Here is an 18,383-nt window from a genome sequence, read left to right on the forward strand (position 1 = left end):
GTACACAATGGAGCTACATAATCAGTAAAAGTCAGATGTCATTTGGGGTGTGAACTAAGGGTAAATGGGGCTTCACACCAGCATCCAACTTATGAAAATTCTGTAAAAGGCCAATATAAAGAGGTTGGGAAAGAGCTGCTGGGCCCTGTACTAAATACCTGGGCCACTTTTTTTTTTTTTAAATGAAACTGTGTACAGTCCCATTGTCTTACTGTGTACTATGTTGGGCCTATTTTGAATTTCATTATGGGCCCGGTCTCCAATGGCCTTTTGTCATAGGTCTCCAGTAACTAATAACACACACCACTTACACCACTTAGCATACAAAGAACTGTACTATTCTGGTTTATATAGCATCAACATTTAGGTCCTTAGGTTTTTTCCCAAACTCAAGAATTTGTTAACAAATGCATATTTTATTCAGAGGAAATGATAGACTTCATATATAGCTGAATGAGATGAGACTTGCTATTGTGATTGTCCAATGAAACAGAGGGGATCTGACCAGTTCTCTATGCATTTGCAAAGGATTCTTGGGGGGGACCTTTTTTTCACCTTTGGCTCAATAAACCCCTATATAGGTGAATAGAGAACTGTGACTTTTCATCTTTTGGCTTTATTGTTATTAGGGTATTTTGGGTATGTAAGCACATAAATAGACCCCCTAGTGTATTCTTGGCAAACCGATAAAAAATAAGCCATAACTTTGTAACGGTGCAAAAATTTTTAAAAGCTATAAAGTGTCAAAATGTTTGTCTAGACTTTATATTTTCAATATTATAAAAAAAATATTCATGATAGTTCCCCTTTAACTAACATAAAAAGCACCAATCTTTAAGGGTTGCCACCCGGCCAGTACCCTCTGAATTGCATCTGGCTGACACAGGGGCATTTCTGGCCCGATTCGGTCCCGTGAGCGTGATTGCGCTCTCTGCATTAGTATAGCCGAATTTCTGTTTTAGAAATCGTAAATTTGGCTCTTAAAGTTACCAGGAGTGGCTTCTTAGCGCCCCTGGTAACTTCGGTGGCGTTGCCGCTGAGGTGTGTAACTTAAATTCGACTTATCGTAGCGCCTCTGGGAAGAGCAATCATCAAGTGAACAGAAAAGTCATCATGGTTTGTATAATGACATCAGAGTTGCATGGCGCCAACTTCATCACGCACACAGGCCAGATTTGTGAGGAGGCTACAAAGGCCGGGGCCTAGGGCGGCACAAACTTAGGGGGGGCATGCCGCCCCACTGCAGTGAAATTTAAAATTTTTGCTCCTATACAGAGTAATGGGGACCTCTCCCCACTGCTCCGTATGGGTGTTTTAGCGTAGCCGCATGCGTGCTCGCACGCAGGGGGGGGGGGTTGGTTGGCGCAGAATGAGGGCAGCCTTAGGGCACCCCCAGTAGAAGTCCTAATATTATGCACACCCCTTTTGTCCAGGTTCAAAACCCTGCAAAGGTGGCAACCCTACAGCCTTCCCTATAGGAAACATCCACAGATCAGGCCCAGACTGGCAGTCTGTGGAATCTGGAAACAAATGCCAGAGAGGCTGCTGTAAGATGCCACAGACTATATTCTGTATAGTATAGGGGGGCTTTTGGGGCCTCTGTGTACTTAGATTGTCAAGATCTATTTTAAACCCAATCCACACCTGCGCAGACATTGGTTTAAAAGGGTTTTAGCATCTGTGCCCTTTTTCCATTTATAAATAGCATTGTGTGCCGCCGCTTCTACCTCATAGCGGGATGTGTGGAACTACAATTCCCAGGATGCAGCGGGAGTCCGCGGCCCCACGTGGGTGTGAGTGCGGCAGAAAGTGAAAGTTCCCGGCGGCTGTGTCTCACCTTCAGCCCTGGGCTCGGTGCTGCAGGCGGGGGCTCGAACATGAGTGCGGGGGCGCTGGCGGCCGTGGAGGAGATCGCTCTTACTCGGGGGCCCTCAGGTACGGGATATTGGGGGTTGAGGGGGAGGGAACTTCACCTTCCGTTTGAGTCACTTATTCGGAATGGAAGGAGTTTTGCCGGACAGATGTGTCATGGGAGCTTCGGGCCTCTGCTTCCCCCTAGCTCTCTGCACTGATTTCCCTGGGAATGGCACACACAGTGGGGCACTAGTGCCGAGTTATACGTATGCTCCTACCCCCTCATGTAGGCTTATTGCTACCTGCCCTTCTCTGTTATATAGATAGTGTATGCTGCCAGCTCACCCCTTTATCAGGTATATATGCATCAGGATTAAAGGGCATATACAGGCTGTGCAGTGCTATATAAAGATACATATACACTATTTATACAAAATGCCAAAATTACCTTCTTCCCCTTACTGCATATGCCTAATATGCTGAACTACAACTCCCAGAATTCTCTTATGGAGGGACATCTCAGTCTAGGCTTTCCCTCCAGTGTCATGCTTTTTTTGCAGTCTCTGGGATTATTTTTTTTGCAAATTGTGTTGTGTATTGATGTAATCAGTTATATTATTATGATATAATATTATATGATGTTATAGTTATAATAGGTTCCTAGTGATGTCATTTTGGGTCACATTACTTATCTTATCAAGGATTTCCTTGGTGACTTATATATCCTTATAATTTGCAATAGGTGAAACATAACTATTTATATGTTTAGGGGGGTGGATTAAAAAGACTTGTGGTTACTTTGCCTCCCGCATTCATTCTCCAAATTGTGAATAAAAACAATATAGGAAAAGCTTAGCAATCATAGATAGGCAGCGTTAGTATTACAGGTCCATAGTGAGCAGGGCCATCTGATTCCATTTGTATTCTGTAACTCTTGATTAAATCATTTTTAAAAATGAAATGCAAAGCATTGCATATTACGTATGATAGATAATGCCGGTGCATGAAGATGAAAGGTGATTATGGTGTGTACACTACAATATCTCTTCTAGCATAAAAATATCACATTCAAGGTTTACAGGCAGCGAAAGGATTGCTTTGAGATTGGGCTGACTATTTACATTGTGAAAGTGGTGTCATTGGGACTTTTACCAAAGCTGTGGTACACTTACCGTATATACTCGAGTATTAGCCGATCCGAATATAAGCCGAGGTACCTAATTTTACCTAAGAAAACTGGAAAAAATTATTAACTCGAGTATAAGCCTAGGGTGGGAAATGCAGCAGCTACTGCTAAGTTTCAATAATCAAAATAAATACCAACAGAATTACATTAATTGAGGCATCAGTGGGGTATATGTTTTTAAATATATATTGCAAAGAAAAACAGTAAACTAGCTCTGTAAGCGGAGAAGAGGGTCAACAAAAACAATATGAGTACTACCCCACGCTCATTGCACATTGGCAAACTGGCAGCAGACCCGGTCCCGGAGGACACGTAAGGGGAAATAAGTATGGGAGCGAGAGCCTAGGCCAGGGCACTGGGGGGTCTGGTTGCGGGTGGCCTAATTTGCACACAAAGGACAGAGGGTGCTAGTCCGGAGGGGACCCATGGCACCCGACTCGAGTATAAGCCGAGGGTGACTTTTTCAGCACATTTTGCGTGCTGAAAAACTAGGCTTATGCTCGAGTATATACAGTACATTAGTGTGAGTCCCAATGCACCTATTTGCAGAGGATAAATACATTTCTAAATAATATATGCAAACACTTGCATACAATATCATATATATATATATATATATATATATATATATATATATATATATATATAAGTCAAGCTGTTTGTCCACACTCTAAACCAGTTTAACAGGTGGGTGCTGAAGTCAAAATATTCAAATACCTACAATCAGGACCAGCACACCGTTTCACAGCAGTTCTTCTATTTACGCATGGTGAATGAATAGAAGAACTGCTGTGAAATGGTGTGCTTGTCCAGTTTATAGGTATATAAATATATACTGGAACAAGGACAACACTTCTAGGATTTAAAGAATTGTGAGTAAAATGTAAATGTGAAAATAGAAAGGTTTATTACTCAGTGTTTCGGTCTCACACAGAAACCTTCATCTGGAGTGAAAAACAAACTACTGAGGTTTGTCTCTGAGGAAGAGAACTGGTCGTGCTCGAAACGTTTGAATTTTTTCAGTAAAAACATTTTTTCTTTTGTATCAAGTCCCTGTGTGTGCGGCCCTCTTCCTATTATAGTTTTGTTTTTGACCTGCACCAAGGGCATTTGGACTTGTATAGGGTGTGCTTCTCTCTGTGTACTATATATATATATATAAATGTATTTTGTTTTTATAAATAAGACAAGTGTGCAGGAGCCCTAAATCAGATATGTATCACATTCAATTCATTTAGAAAAACTTTTCTCTTTATTCACTTCCACCTTTTTCCTGTAGACTTCAATAGAGTTGTATCTCAAATTAAATCCCATTCATAAGTTTTCATGTGATAAAGCTTTTTCTCACTGAACTAAATCTGGCCCATTATTAGATATTTAAACCTGTAACGCAGTTATTGCCTACAGATAGCAGGCATAATTCCTCCATCTCTTTTTAAAATTGGTGATGTCTCAAGGTGATTTTCCCCAAAGCATTCCTGACTCATTTAAATAAATATTTTTATTATTACATAAGTCATTTTTAATTGGTTAGCAAAACTTAGTCCATCATGGCATTAGCCCAGCCTATTGTATTTGGAAGGGAGTTTTGTACTCCTGCTTTAGAGTGCCATTTGTAAGCCATTCCTTTGCTATAGTGCGTGCCAGCGCAGTCAAATGTTGAACCTATCAGTGGTGAAACTGAATTGCAGTTTTGGTTTAAACCAAATCCCACTTCTTTGATTCTTCAATGTGATTGTGGGAGGAGGAAAAGTTATTTAATCACATATGATCTCCTCCTTATCTGTAAGCCAAAAACAGTGCACCGGTTAGGAAAAGAATGGGGCGACTAAAGGTGGCCATACACGGGCCGATTGTAGATGCCGATATCGGTCCTTTAGACTGATTCAGCAGCTTATCGGGCCATGTAGGGGCACAAACAACGGGCCTGCCCTACTGATATCTGGCCTGAAATCACCCGATATCGCCCACCCGTAGGTGGGGATATCGGGAGAAGATCTGCTTGCTTGGCGACCTCGCCAAGCGAGCGGATTTTAACGTGTATGGCTACCTTAACTGTGCATATGCAGTCATAAGCTGTTAATAACATAAATAGTTTTCATAGTAAAATAGAGCACATTTGTTAATTTATTTGACTTATGTTGCAATAGCATTGTATTATATATTGTCCCTTTAAATAATCGTCAAGCAGGGTTACAATTCTGTATTGGTAAATGGTTGATAATAAAATGTTAAAAAAATATCAACATGCTAAAAAATATCAACATGCTTTGATCAACTGTTCTGCTGGTGGAATTTAGCTTGCCCTTTAAATGCTCTTTTCACTGGTGGTATTGCAGTATAAAGTGCTATAAAAAAGAAACACAATCTCCGGATCTGCTGTTAGAACAGTTTGATACAGATATGGTTCTGCTGACTTGTCGTTTAATGGGGTCTGCAAGACGCTGGGCCCTGACGGTTGTCTTTGTACAAAAGAAAGCTTTTACTGTAAATGGCCCACCGCTAATCCGTATGTGCGCATCTCAGCATGTTTGTAGCAGAAATAGGATTTTGTAAGACTTTCCTTGTGCCTTTTTAGTGAAAGCTATATCGCTCGCTAATGACTGCCTATTTCCCATGAGACACACAAGAATGTTAACTTCCTATCATGCCAATAGGTTCCCATTTAATTGCCCCAGAGTGTAAAATCTACCACTTCTTGAGTCAAGTCATATTGCTACTTGATAATAAGAACTGATTCATTGAGGTCTGGCATGGTGCTGAGAGATTGGCGAATTACTAATGGTGTTAAATTTTTCAAAAAGGGATCCTGTTCTTAGCCTGCAAGCTATAGGCCTGTTAGTCTGATATCAGTGGTAGGAAAGCTTTTGGAAAGGGTAATAAGGGATAGGATAGTTGAATACATTGCAAATCACAATACTATAAGTTTGTGCCAGCATGGTTTTATGCGTAACAGATCTTGCCAGACTAATTTAGTCGCCTTTTATGAGGTGATGAGCAGGAACCTCGATGCTGGAATGGCAGTGGATGTCATCTACTTAGACTTAGCTGTTGAAGCATTGTTTGTTAAAGGTCACACTCTTCTCCTTAATAAGCACTGACATGGCATTCCTGCTCCCATATCCATTCACAAATAAAAAAAACAAATAGCACTGGTAGGCCCCATTAAAGCTTATATATTAGCATTTTTGCTGCTCAGATCAGTGCAGTGTCAAGTAAATAGTACAATGAATGGGACTGAGTGCATTTTACAATATAGTGCTTGTCATTCAGGTATTCAGAGTACAATGACATGCTTTAGTAGTAACTGTCACTGCTTTATAAATATCCACCTAAGTGCTGTACATACAATAATAAAGCAGAATGGCAAGCCTCTGTGATACAGCTCATAAAGCAAACACAATGCAATCACTCCTGCCTGGGAAAATCCTTACGCTGTACTTGTGTGTGTGTGTGTCGGCTGCTCTTAGCTTCAAAAAAGAGACATGTACAATTCAGTTTAATAGTGCGCTCATTGGGGGTAAATGACTCACCCTACTTTATAATCAGCCCCTTTGGAAATATCTTCTATTGGCCCTGCTTATTCTGAGACTGTGAAGCTTTCTTAGAGGTTACAAGATGAGAGAGGGTAGAGAGAGACATTCAAAACAAACTTACCTACACTCATGACTTGAATCTCTGCTGCATTTTTTATAGAGTGCTTTAAGCCTCTTGTGGCCTGATCAGGGTGTACTTGCCTTTGTATTATGGCAATAGGATATAGAGATGTAAAGGGAAAGAAAGCAGACTGTCCAGGGTAAAGATATGTAAAGGAAAGCAGAGGGTAAAGCCCAGGGTCAATTGATGTGTGTCATGACTGATGAGTAGCTAAGTTGTGGTCACAGCTTGACTGTAAATGCTCAGGACCTATTTTTTTCTGGATAAGGTATCTTTCCATAATTTAGATCACCATATTTTATGCCCACCAAAACATAATTGAAACCCAAAAAAAACCAGAGGATTGTTTTGCCTCCAATTAGGATTAATTATATCTTCGTTAAAATACCGTTTTATTATTACAGAGAAAAAGGAAATCATTTTTAAAAATTAACATTTTTTTGTTTAAAATTGAGTCTATGGAAAATGGCCTTTACATAAATCAGAGCTTTCTGGATAACAGGTTTTCGGATAAGGGATCCCACACCTGTACTACAAATCTAAAACTGTGTAGCAGAGGAAATGAAAGGCCCATGCTAATACCTAGTGAAATCTACAAGAAAGGAAAACCCCTAGGGAACTACTATGTTACCATTCCAAATGCTCCTGTAGTTTCTATCTGCCAAACGAAATGTCATAGCAGATTTTGATAACAAAACTCTGAATAGATAATTTAGTGTCTTGTCACAAAATGGATTGGTAGTATTTAATTTTATAATATTAATCACTTGTGACTTTGCAGATTGCAACATTAAAGCAGTGCCAATCCATTAACAAAACAATTTGCTTTTGTTAGCTCTGCTTCTGTTTATATCTGCGGCATTATGTTCCCTGATTAATATCCATAAAATCAGAACTTCGACTAGAAAAGACCATGTCTACCGTTAATGTTACATAGAGGGTAAAATAAGGTTGAATAGTCAGTAAATCTTTTTTCCACTGAGCCCATGGTTAATGAGCAGATAAGGAGCCAAAAAAATGGCTGTACCCTCTATGTATCACACATGCACATATGCATTGAAATTGCACTGGATAATCCAAGGTAGTTCTGCTTTGGCATTATAGTTTCTCATAGAGCTTAATTTCCATTAAATCCTAGCTCTCACATTGATAATGTGGTAAGGTCTGCCATTTAATTTACTTATCTAAAGGCCCATTATATTTAATATTTATGTATTTATATATAATATAATGAATGACCATAAGTTATGTTCCAGAAATTTGTTCCTTAAATATGGTCCTGGTGATGGAGGTATTTAAAATGTAGCTGTAATTCATTTCATATAGCGGTACTGTATATTTACTGTATATAGCCATTTGCTTGCCTAGCGGGCTTGCTTTTCATTGCTTTCATGAGAGACTTTGAGCCTTGGCAGAGATAGGTTGGCAGAATAGGAAGTCCTATTTATGCACGTTGCTGGGCCCTGTCTATAGCATTTGGCAATAGCCAAGCCATTATATTGTAAAAATGTCAGTAACCTGGAAGCAGTCCTACAGTGATGGATCGGAGAAGCTGGACACCATCAGGAAACTATTCCATGGAAAGCCACAGCCATTAGCCAGGAAAGTTTCCTGTTTGCTCACATACCAGCAGTTCTACTCTATTAACAAAAATTTATGTTAAATCCATTTCCCCTTAGGGCTTGGCTTCAACATAATTGGTGGCACGGACCAGGATTATATAGCCCACGACAGTGGCATATATGTTAGTAGCATAAAAGAAAAGGGTTCTGCAGCAGCGGATGGACGGTTGCAGGAAGGAGACCAGATATTGGAGGTGAGAGGCAGGGTCACAACATACAATGGAACATACTTAAATGTTTTCAGGCCACACACTCTAGCCTTTAACCTTAGATATAAGGTAAAAGGGAAAAGCTGTAAAAGGGAATAGAAACCCAAACGTAATTTTTTTTCCTTAACGAAGGAAAATGTAATTTTACAATTAAACATTTTCAGTTTTTTTAAATTCATTTGTAGATGCGATTCTCTGTTAAAACAGTGTAGCAGAAGATAAATATTACTTTATTTTAATATATATATATATATATATATATATATATATATATATACTTTTTTAAAAACAACTTTATACATTCATTGGAAAGTTGCTTAGAATAAAATTTTGCTTTCATTATTTAAGCAGTTTTTTTTGGGGGGTGGGGGTGAGGGGTCCACATTCCCTTTACATTATAAGCCATAATAAATCTGGTAGTTGATCTCGCCAATGGCTGACTGGTTTGGCCCTTGACTTGGGCTACAAACCAAGGGTATGTAAAATTGAGCATAGTGCTATTATAAACATTTTTTTTTTTTGGTTGCAATTTACAGTCATTTCATTCCAAGATATTAAGGAAAATATGTAACGCAAAGATAATGAATTTTGTTACAAAAGCGCCACCAGCTGGTCAGTTCCTGTAATCCAATCTAGGAACTTGTCAGAAAAAAAAGGACTGTTTTGATGACTCTAGAAACCTCAGATGACTTTCCTAAACAAAGAAACATCAGATCAGTCCTTTTTCTTTCTTCTAACAAGACTTCTTTTTAACATTTAGAGATAATTGTTCCAGTTTAGGTAATTTTTTCCAAAAAATATTTTTTATTATGAGCACACCAGGCCAATGAATGAAATATGTTGTCATTTTTACTGTGCGCAGGTGAATGGTGTAAAGCTGGAGGACCTGTTGCACAGTGCTGCGGTGGATCTGTTTAGGAATGCTGGGGAACATGTTGTATTGAAGGTTCGACACAAGGTTAGTGATACCTCCTGCTGCGGTGGCTCAGATTCTTGTTCTGGTGATACCATAATCCTTTGTAAATCTACAGTGTTGTCCATGTTAAGCCATCATGACATTCCAATACCGATAGCCTGGGAAGGTTAATTCCTTAGGAGTGGCTTGCAAGCAATTTTTATTGCATTTTTCTCTAGGCTGCACACTGTTTTAGTCAGCCAAAGTACTCAACAAATTCCACGATTTATTTTCCATTAAAAGTACTTTACTTCTATAAATATTCAGGCTTTCTGTTGAAGGGGCAGGCACTGGCTCTGTTTCTCAGCACTCTGAAGAGTCACTTTCTGAGAACACAGTCCCAGTCCAAAGAGGGTTAACAGATTCCTTGCCTGTCTGTGCTTCCTGTGCTCTTACATGTGAGTCCGGGAAGAGTAGGGGTTGATAATACAGTGAATGACTGAGAATGGGGAGAGAAACATATAACTTTAAACTCAAACCAAAAAGGTTGATCAAGGAAGGGATTTTATCTACGGAAGAGCACTGGGGCCAGGGAAAAAAAATCAGAATAATCATGCCTTTTTTTATTTTAATATTATAATTTTGAGTTTTAAATCTCATACTTTTAATTTTTAGTCTTATAATAATGACTGTAAAACCAGTTTTAACATGGAAGGAAACATTTGACTTTTCAAAGTCAAATTTTTACTTTTTAAAGTCATCACTTTATGATTAAAAGTCAAGATTTTGAGTAATTAGTCTTATTTTTCTTTGGCTGACCCCAGTATTCTTACATATTTATCATCACATTCTTTCTATTTATAATAATGTTTATTTTATTTATTCTTTACATGACACAAAAACATGAATCTAATTGTGGCCTCCATGAAACACGAGCCTTGTTGTTGAATAAAGAATCCAATTGGTAACTCTCGGTGTGATTGCTGGGGTTCTTTTTTTATGGATAAGAAAGAAATTGCACACGAAAATCTTTATTTTTATTATCTAAAAACCTGTTAAAAGAAAAAAATCTTTGGTCCCAGAATAGCTCCCGACTAATCCGTGATTCATTACTGTAGTCATGGAAACAGTTTATATTCCGTATAGGAACGCCAAAGATAGTAGTGAGCTTCAGATGTGGGTTGGTGCAGTATGAGCCATGGTTGTTTTTTGCACTTATTTTAATGTTGTTAAGCCAGTTACTGGCAAGTCATGCCCTGTATGCCCCCCTTGTGTTGGCTTTACCCTCTGTGCATCATTACAGGAAGCAAGCGGCTGCTCAACACGTGATCCTTTGCATTCCTGCTAATTCCCAATTGACTCTGTGCTAGCAAGATAGGCTGTTATTGTTGCTTCAGGGTTTGTTTGTGCCAGATTTACTGAATTGAATGGATTCCAGATGGACTCATTCTGAGAGCTGAGCTCAAGGCAATCAATTCTGCTGCCAAGAAAAAAAAACGTAAAATGTTTTTATTTATAAGTAGGTGTGTTTGCCTTTAATTCTGTCACTCTCATCATGTGGGCCATTCACATAGCAAAATTCATACAGGGTTTGGTCATCTTTATGAAGAACATATTGATCACGTTTATAATACATCCTCCAAACCATAGATCTGGTCCCAGCTATAACTGCCACATCGGTGCTCGTTGTGCTTTACTTTGTGGTACAATCCCAGCAGCCAGAAGGAAGATTGCGTATGTATGTACCTCTGCCTTGCCTGGTGGTTCTGACTTTTGATGCAGTGTAGCAGAACTAAGCTAATTAGATGACATGAGCTCATTCAGACGTAATGAATTCAAAGACTTGAAGTCCTCCGGTTTGTAGAGAGTCTCTGCACCACCCACTATGGAAGCAGAAGAATTTCAAGTCCCAGAATTCATCACTTTAGAATGGAACAGGGTTGCGTTACACTGTGAGCCTAATGGGAGTTGGGAAATGGTTTACACGAGTATTATGGTTTCAGTTTGATCTGAGGAATCAGGTATGTCTGTGTAAAATAAATAAATGTATATTATTATAGTTGAAATGCAATAGGAGGAGCACACCTCAAATTCCTGGGCGCAATTGATGCAGAGTTATTTATTTTACAAAATACATCACTCTGCTTTTCTTTGTAAAATAACTTATATATATGGTACATTTATGCCCCTTTTCTACTTAACACCAACACCACTCTCTAACACCAACTGAATGAGCTCATGTTTTCTCTTTAACAGAGCTATAAAGAAGCTTGCAAGGCTCATGCTACATTGTTTGTAGAGTCAGAACCAGCAGTACAGAAAGACTGCTTTCAGGAGAAATAACTGTGGAACAACTGAATGTTTATTGGAAAGTTTCTTAGAATTACACTTTCTAATATGCCAATGTTAAATTTTTTTTGGTAATTTTATTTACATATTTAACCACAGATATCCTGCACTCTTTTTATTTGGTGAGCTGCAGAACAGTATTTATTGAATATGCTATATAAAATCTCACAGGACATTTAAGATTGTCTGTACAATATTGAGATTTCTGATAAAAACCATGTTGGATTAGCAGTTAAGCTCTAGAAGGGGTTGCCTTCATCTGAATTAGGTTAGGTAGGGAAAGGCCTTCAGAAAACAGAATAATATGCACTTTCCTGAGATCTCATTTCACAAGGTATAATTGCTGACAGAAAAATAATATTGTTTTATTGGCCATAAAAGTCATCATTTGTATAAAAACAGAGTAGTCTGTTAACTGCCTAGAGGATGTTGGGATGTCAGTAACATTTAATGGGACGGCTTCTTTGAGATGTGTTTCTTGTGCCTGAAATTACTGTTTAGCTTTAATTAGCATTATTAAATTAGATTTATTCTTAATTCCAAAGGAAATTTTCCTTGCCTGGATAGCTGAATGTAATTAGTTTCTGTCATTAAAACAGCAGTTCTCTTATGCAGAAACATCAACCCAACAGGCTTTTTATTGGGCGCACTTTGTTATGCCCATGGCCATGCCCCCATCACCCTCTGTAATCTGCTGAGTGCTGTCTGTATCAGCTGTATTTTGGGGTGGGGTTAGCAGCCAGGTATGGGGAGTGGGTGACTGGGCTATTGCTGTGGGTGACCAGTTGGGGTAGCTCCTCACATGTCTGGTTATGCTGTATGCTTGGGGTTGCAAATGTGGCAGGTTTTGTCTGCAACACTCTCATGTTAATGTGTAACACTGTATAGCACTCTGTGCTTAGTAGGATTGGTATGGGAGGATCATCAAAGCAGAGCAAACAGAAGCTCAGTATTTAACAGTATGCTAATAGCCCACTACTAAACTGGTATTGGAGGATTTGGAGGTAAAGGCAGACAGCCTTGTCTTGGGTGAAGCCTCTCGGCTGCCTCTACTTAGCAAAAAGTGGTAGCACTGGCACCTCTGTATGCCACCAATAGCACAGTGCTCAGGATTCCATTAAACTGTTTTAAGTCAATTACGCATAAGTGGTGAGTTTATTTCCATGACTTCCAAATCTGTTATATCTGCACATAGCACTGGCAGAGGGGATGTGGGAGTAATTTGTCGGTGTTGGGAGGTTCATAGGAAAAGCAAAGGGAGGGCAACGTTGGGCCATTGTTGGCCCAGTGTTTGGGAAAATGGAGGAGAAGAGTGAGTAGATGGAGGAGGGTTTTTTATGGTGTTGGTGAATCTTGTGTTGAATGTTGAATGTTGTTGGCTTTGGTCATGGCATGGTTAGATTGTATTCCTAAAATGTCACTTAGTAATATAGGTTATGTTGTCCAAGCCATGTTCTTCCTGAAAAATCATCAGATCAGATATTAGGCCTTAGTAACTTCAGACTACCCCTATGGAGATCCTTCCAGTAGAGTGTTTTCATATATTCAACCTGGGCAAAAAAAAGTGGGAAAATTTCGTCTTCCTTTGTAGCTGTAAGATGGTAGTGTTTGTTGCCTTAAAACTTTCTAGATTTCTGACTTCATCATTAGGATTGCTATGGAAAGATCCCCCTATGTTACAGCATGCATTTGCAGCATCTATGTTAGCGCTATTGCCCTGCTGAGATTGTACTTTGGGTCCAATTGATTTTGCTTTCATGGAGGTTTTACATTTCATACTTGCTAAACAAAAGGCTTATGCACAGCAAATAGAGTGTTTCTTGTGTTGTTCTGCTCCATGAAGGAGATGGAATTCAGTGTTGGCCTGAGCCCAGACACACAGTTGGTTTTGCATAAACATTTTTGTTTTTGTTATTCCTGCCCTAATACTTTATTGGACCATCATTTTATCCTTTCATGTTATGTAGAATATATACCTGGGTATAGTTGTCTAGGCTACTGTAGTTCATGTTAGTAATTTTTTTTCTTTTTTTCTTTTCTAAACCACATTAAACCTATGGGGTGTGGTTGCCCACATGTTAGTCTGTGTGCCCTGGCCTTTGAATATTCTGCACTGCAAGTGTGGAGCAGTTCTGGGTTAGGTTGCCCCAGCAGCATTGTGCATGTTATGCTGAATTGATGTATATTAAGATATTATAAGTTCTTGCTTATCCTTCCTTTCAGCGCTGCAACAAGGGGATTGGCAGTGAAGGCATATGCCTAGGACACAGTGTGGTGGAGCAAAATTCACCCCCAGCCCTCCCAAAAATGATTGCATAAATCACTCTGATCCTGCTGCCTTGTGTCCACTCCAAGTTCCTGGGCGAGCAAGAGTGACCACATGAAATAAGGGGGCTGTTACGGCTGGCGTGCAAACAAGGGGTGCGTGATGGCCTGGTGGGGAGGTGCTGTTAGTGAGTGGTAATGAGCTTTCACTTTAGGTGTTATTAGGAGGATTTCATTATACAATGCTGAATGTATTTGGGGGGAGAGTGGGAGTGAATCGCCCATTTGTGTCTCATTGGGGCAGTACAGAGTTTGTATGGGAGTAGAAATAAAAACAATACATTTTCAAAGCAATCAAGCAGGACTGTGATATATGATTATTTAAACTCCTCTTTTTTTTTTTTTTTAGGTCCAGAACCAGCAGAATGGACCCTTGAGCACCAGAAGTGAGAGAGACTCAGAAGACTCTTCTCTAGCGATGCTTGCCATCCCAGTGTTATTATCTGTGGCAGCTTTTGCCATTTTTGCAATAGTTAAATACCGCCAACGCATGTGAAAAAATCCGAAGGGCCAGAAGCAGCTATGTTAAATAGGAAAAGTTGCTCATATATACTTATAAAGCTATATATAGATATGATTATCAGTAGCCGGTCACATAGCTCCACGTTATGGTGTGTATATCTGCTGCCTGAAAGTGTATATCCCTTTTGCTGGGGGAGATTAAGCCATAGGAGATTTCATGTACAATCATTGTGAGATTCTATTGAAAGTGTATTTACTTTAGCGTGGGGAGATAAGCAATAGGAGATGCCAGGTACAATCATAGTCAGATACTATTCCATCAGGTGTAATGCTACAGCTTTGCCTTCCCTATGTCTGTACTAATCACTCCCACTGCTTCTGTCCTCTCTCTCCCCAGTGCAATGTGTTTAATGGTATTGTATTCACCCCACACACACACACACCTTTATACTTAATATTGATCATTTTATCATTTCAAATAGTAGTCGAACCCAAAAACTGACAGATGGAGATTTGCTGTCTTGCAAGTCAGATGACTGGCACACTAGGCTCGGGTACTGCATTATGGGAAATGCCAGATAGTTTAAAGGCATGCCTGGTTGGGAAGGAGTTATCAAGTGCATGGTTGTTACTTTTATATTTATCAGCCAAAGATTGTGTTTTTGTTAGTACATCCATATAACCTGACGTGTCCACGAATGCCTTTAATAAACATGCTTATTAACTTGTGCCTTTCCAGTCTGGGGATGTATTTAGTGCCTTACAGAATGGACTTGGCAATTTTGTGGGTTTTAAGTTTTTTTTATTTTTGTAATTATTTGTATGGTTCCAGCTCTTTATTTTCTGTGAGCTCTAGATTCTAGTGGAGATGCTGTGCATACAGTTATTATTGTCCAAACTAAGCTGCATTGTGATACAGATACAACTGGGTGCTTAATGGCAAACTCCTACATCTTTCTTCACCGTGTTCTTTAGACTTGTGGCCCCCAGTGTTTTTATGATATTGCCTTGGTGAGCATGCTGGGACAGCTGTAGAAGTGTGGCACAATGGAGTTTAGTTCCATTTTTACATATAATTTCTGGTGTAGCAGATAATGGAACTTTGTTTCATATAGCAGGTGTTTCCCACTATGATCGCGTCCCTACAGCTAATCGCTTTCATACACATCTGGTACAGGGACACCATGCCTATCCCAAACCCTAGCTTAGAACTACAACTCCGCCAGTAGCTGTCACTGATCTGGGTAGTAATACGAGATCATTTCAGCTTTGACAAACCCTGAGATTAAGGCACTCATACATTCGGCACAACTTACATTTCTAGAACACATGTAAAAATGCCCCATTGGCCCTAGAGCTCAAAAGGATTGTGTCTTCATCTTTGTTGACAAAATCAGTGCTCGTGTTCACTCCCAAAAAAGGTTGCTCAGGAGATGTATTGAATAATTGAATATGGAGGGAAAAGAGCAATGCAGTGCAAATTGCATCAGCATCTTCAAGGGAGAGTGGCTTCTTTGTAGGGTGATTGTGCAAGAGGTATACTTTTCAGTTTAAACTGCCTGCCCAACTATATTATTTTTATGTTCTTTTAGAATTCGGAAGTAGGTACTGTCAGGCTTTGCTGCTGCCCTGGGCCATGTAAGCTTCCATTGCTAAGATCAAGCCTTGCTAAATTGGATGTGATTAATTTAGGAATAGTCTCCCAGCATTTGTGTACCTGGATCCTGCAGCTAAACTGCCACAGAATGATCTTTTGTTTCCTCTACACCCCCAGACCACTGTGCTGCTGCATAAGGCATTCAAGGCCAGTAGTGGGCACAAGAACACATGGTGATTCTGTTTATAGACTGAAAGGAAAAGGTACATAATCTCTTGGTTGCCAACTGGTCGAGCTTTGCTTTCACAGAGAGAAGAAAGTAACCATTTCAGAGCAGAGTGGTATTATAAAGGCATCCTAAGCAGAAGCCCAATAAATAAAGATATTGATCAAATGTGTTTTCATTTCCATTTAATCAGTCTTTAGTGCATTAAAGGGCAACTAAGACTCAGATTTTAATGTCTAATGCTGCTGCGTACCTTTCCATGTACTAAAAATTTTGCCCAAGTCAGTGTCTAGGTCTCATTTTGGAAGCCCTACATGACAGCCTTTGGTGGCGGAGATATCTGGTCAGGGAGCAGAAAGGTATTGTTCCTTGAAATTGAGATGAAGGGAAAGTAATACTAGGTGTTCTGTTACTTATCAGCGACTAAGTGCCTGTAATTGCTTCATGTATCATTGCCCTAAATATGCCTTGTGTTAGAGAGGCGTTATGCCTGTTTGGTTGACATCTTTGCTTCCTATGACCAGTTTCAGGAGTGGGGGAGTACAAGGTATACATTTAGCTACCAATCCCCTTTTTATGCAATTTTCACCACCAAGTAGTAATTAGGGGATTGGTGGAGCTAAATATACTGGAGATCATGAGAGCATGAAGACTTTTGATTGCCTAACTCTTCTCAGGAGGAACCACTATGGCTAAAATGCCCTTAGCGAAAAGGGAATGGCTCCTTCGCTGCCAGCCATAATCATGGGTACAGAAAGGGATTAAGGCTGACGCCACATGTGGCTGATTCTCAGCCTGCATTTTTCCAAATCATCCCCTAAACTGGCATTAGCCTTCTTCTTTGCCCACACCCAGAACCACTGTGTCGGCCCAGGTGCAGGCACACATGGCAGATATTGGCTTTAAAATGCAAACTCTTTCATTTCATCAATAAGAACTGCTGCGTGTGCCTGCATCGGGGCCAACACAATGGTTTTGGGTGCGGGGGACTGAGTACTGGCCTGAGGTTTTCCCGCAGGCCGAGAATCAGCCCTGTGTGACATCGGCCTATATATACATTTTTAAAATATTTATACCAGTGCATACAGCCCAAAAGAATAAAAAGAGAGTGCTATGGAAGCTTCAGTATAATAATGGAAACATAGAATAAGCATGTTAAGGGGCCCATGGCATATGGGGCACATTCTCCTCCAGGTCAGCAGGGCATATTGGTTGCAGGTTTTTGGCTATGTGTTGTGAAGAACCCTTGTTCCTTTTCTGCCTACCTCCTCTGCATGTTTGGGCCTTGCCGGCTGTGTGTACCAAGAATACAGTTTCTGTCCTTTTTCTGTAGTCCTGCTTGGCTCTAGCCCCGCTAAAGCTGCTTTAATCTGGTCTCTATGTGTCTATGTAGGATTTTAAATGAACACATCAATTACTCATGCCCCCCAACCCCAACCTGCTGGCTGCTAAATAACCACCCCTCTGCAAATAAATGCACGGTCATCAGGATACCTGGAATAGTGGAATAGTGTTGGGACTACATTTGGGACAGGGTTACTGGATGGGGAAGCTGCACTGCTGTTACTGACCTAGGTGGCAGGTACTACTTTTAGTGGTTACAGTACTGTAATGCTTTATTGCCAGTTATACATCTGAGGAATAGATGCTGCTAACGGTTAAAGGGAAATCACAGATTGCGTGTGTTTTGCTTTGTACATTTGCAAATGCCATGAATGGTATTGTTATGGTTTGCTGTCTTTATATGAAAGTGCTTTTATGAAAGAGATTAAATGCTGGTGTGTCCAACCTTTGCTGTCTCTTTGTTGGCAGTTGCCATAAAGTATACTGAAAGTGTCACAGGCACATTTTACCTTGAATCTGCTCTTAATATACAGTTTTATGCATGTCTGGGGGACTGATTGTTTCTATATGATAGACAGATGTGAAGATATTAATATGAAGCAAGAAGGCTGGCAGTCCATAGGAATATGGTGACTTTGTATTAGGAGAAACCCCAGT

The 18,383-nt window shown here is 39.9% G+C and overlaps 1 protein-coding gene across 1 annotated transcript; it reads left to right on the top strand.

Moving 5' to 3' along the window:
• The first annotated feature begins 1,810 nt into the window (after window positions 1–1,810).
• synj2bp (synaptojanin 2 binding protein) lies at window positions 1,811–15,283 on the top strand. The gene is made up of 4 exons (NM_001112913.1): window positions 1,811–1,935; window positions 8,377–8,513; window positions 9,391–9,486; window positions 14,447–15,283. The coding sequence occupies exons 1-4, from the start codon at window positions 1,878–1,880 to the stop codon at window positions 14,591–14,593; spliced, it is 438 nt and encodes a 145-aa protein (NP_001106384.1). The 5' UTR covers window positions 1,811–1,877; the 3' UTR covers window positions 14,594–15,283.
• The last annotated feature ends 3,100 nt before the right edge of the window (window positions 15,284–18,383 follow it).

This window comes from Xenopus tropicalis, chromosome 8 (genome assembly GCF_000004195.4).
Source record: "Xenopus tropicalis strain Nigerian chromosome 8, UCB_Xtro_10.0, whole genome shotgun sequence".
Lineage (NCBI taxonomy): Eukaryota > Metazoa > Chordata > Amphibia > Anura > Pipidae > Xenopus > Xenopus tropicalis.

What these genes read in the sequence shown, in the direction of transcription:
- synj2bp (NM_001112913.1), top strand. Translation starts at nt 1,878, where the DNA reads ATGAGTGCGGGGGCGCTGGCGGCCGTGGAGGAGATCGCTCTTACTCGG. An exon ending in TCTTACTCGGGGGCCCTCAG is followed by an intron (nt 1,936 to 8,376) that starts GTACGGGATATT and finishes ATTTCCCCTTAG; the next exon opens with GGCTTGGCTTCAACATAATT. An exon ending in AAGGAGACCAGATATTGGAG is followed by an intron (nt 8,514 to 9,390) that starts GTGAGAGGCAGG and finishes TACTGTGCGCAG; the next exon opens with GTGAATGGTGTAAAGCTGGA.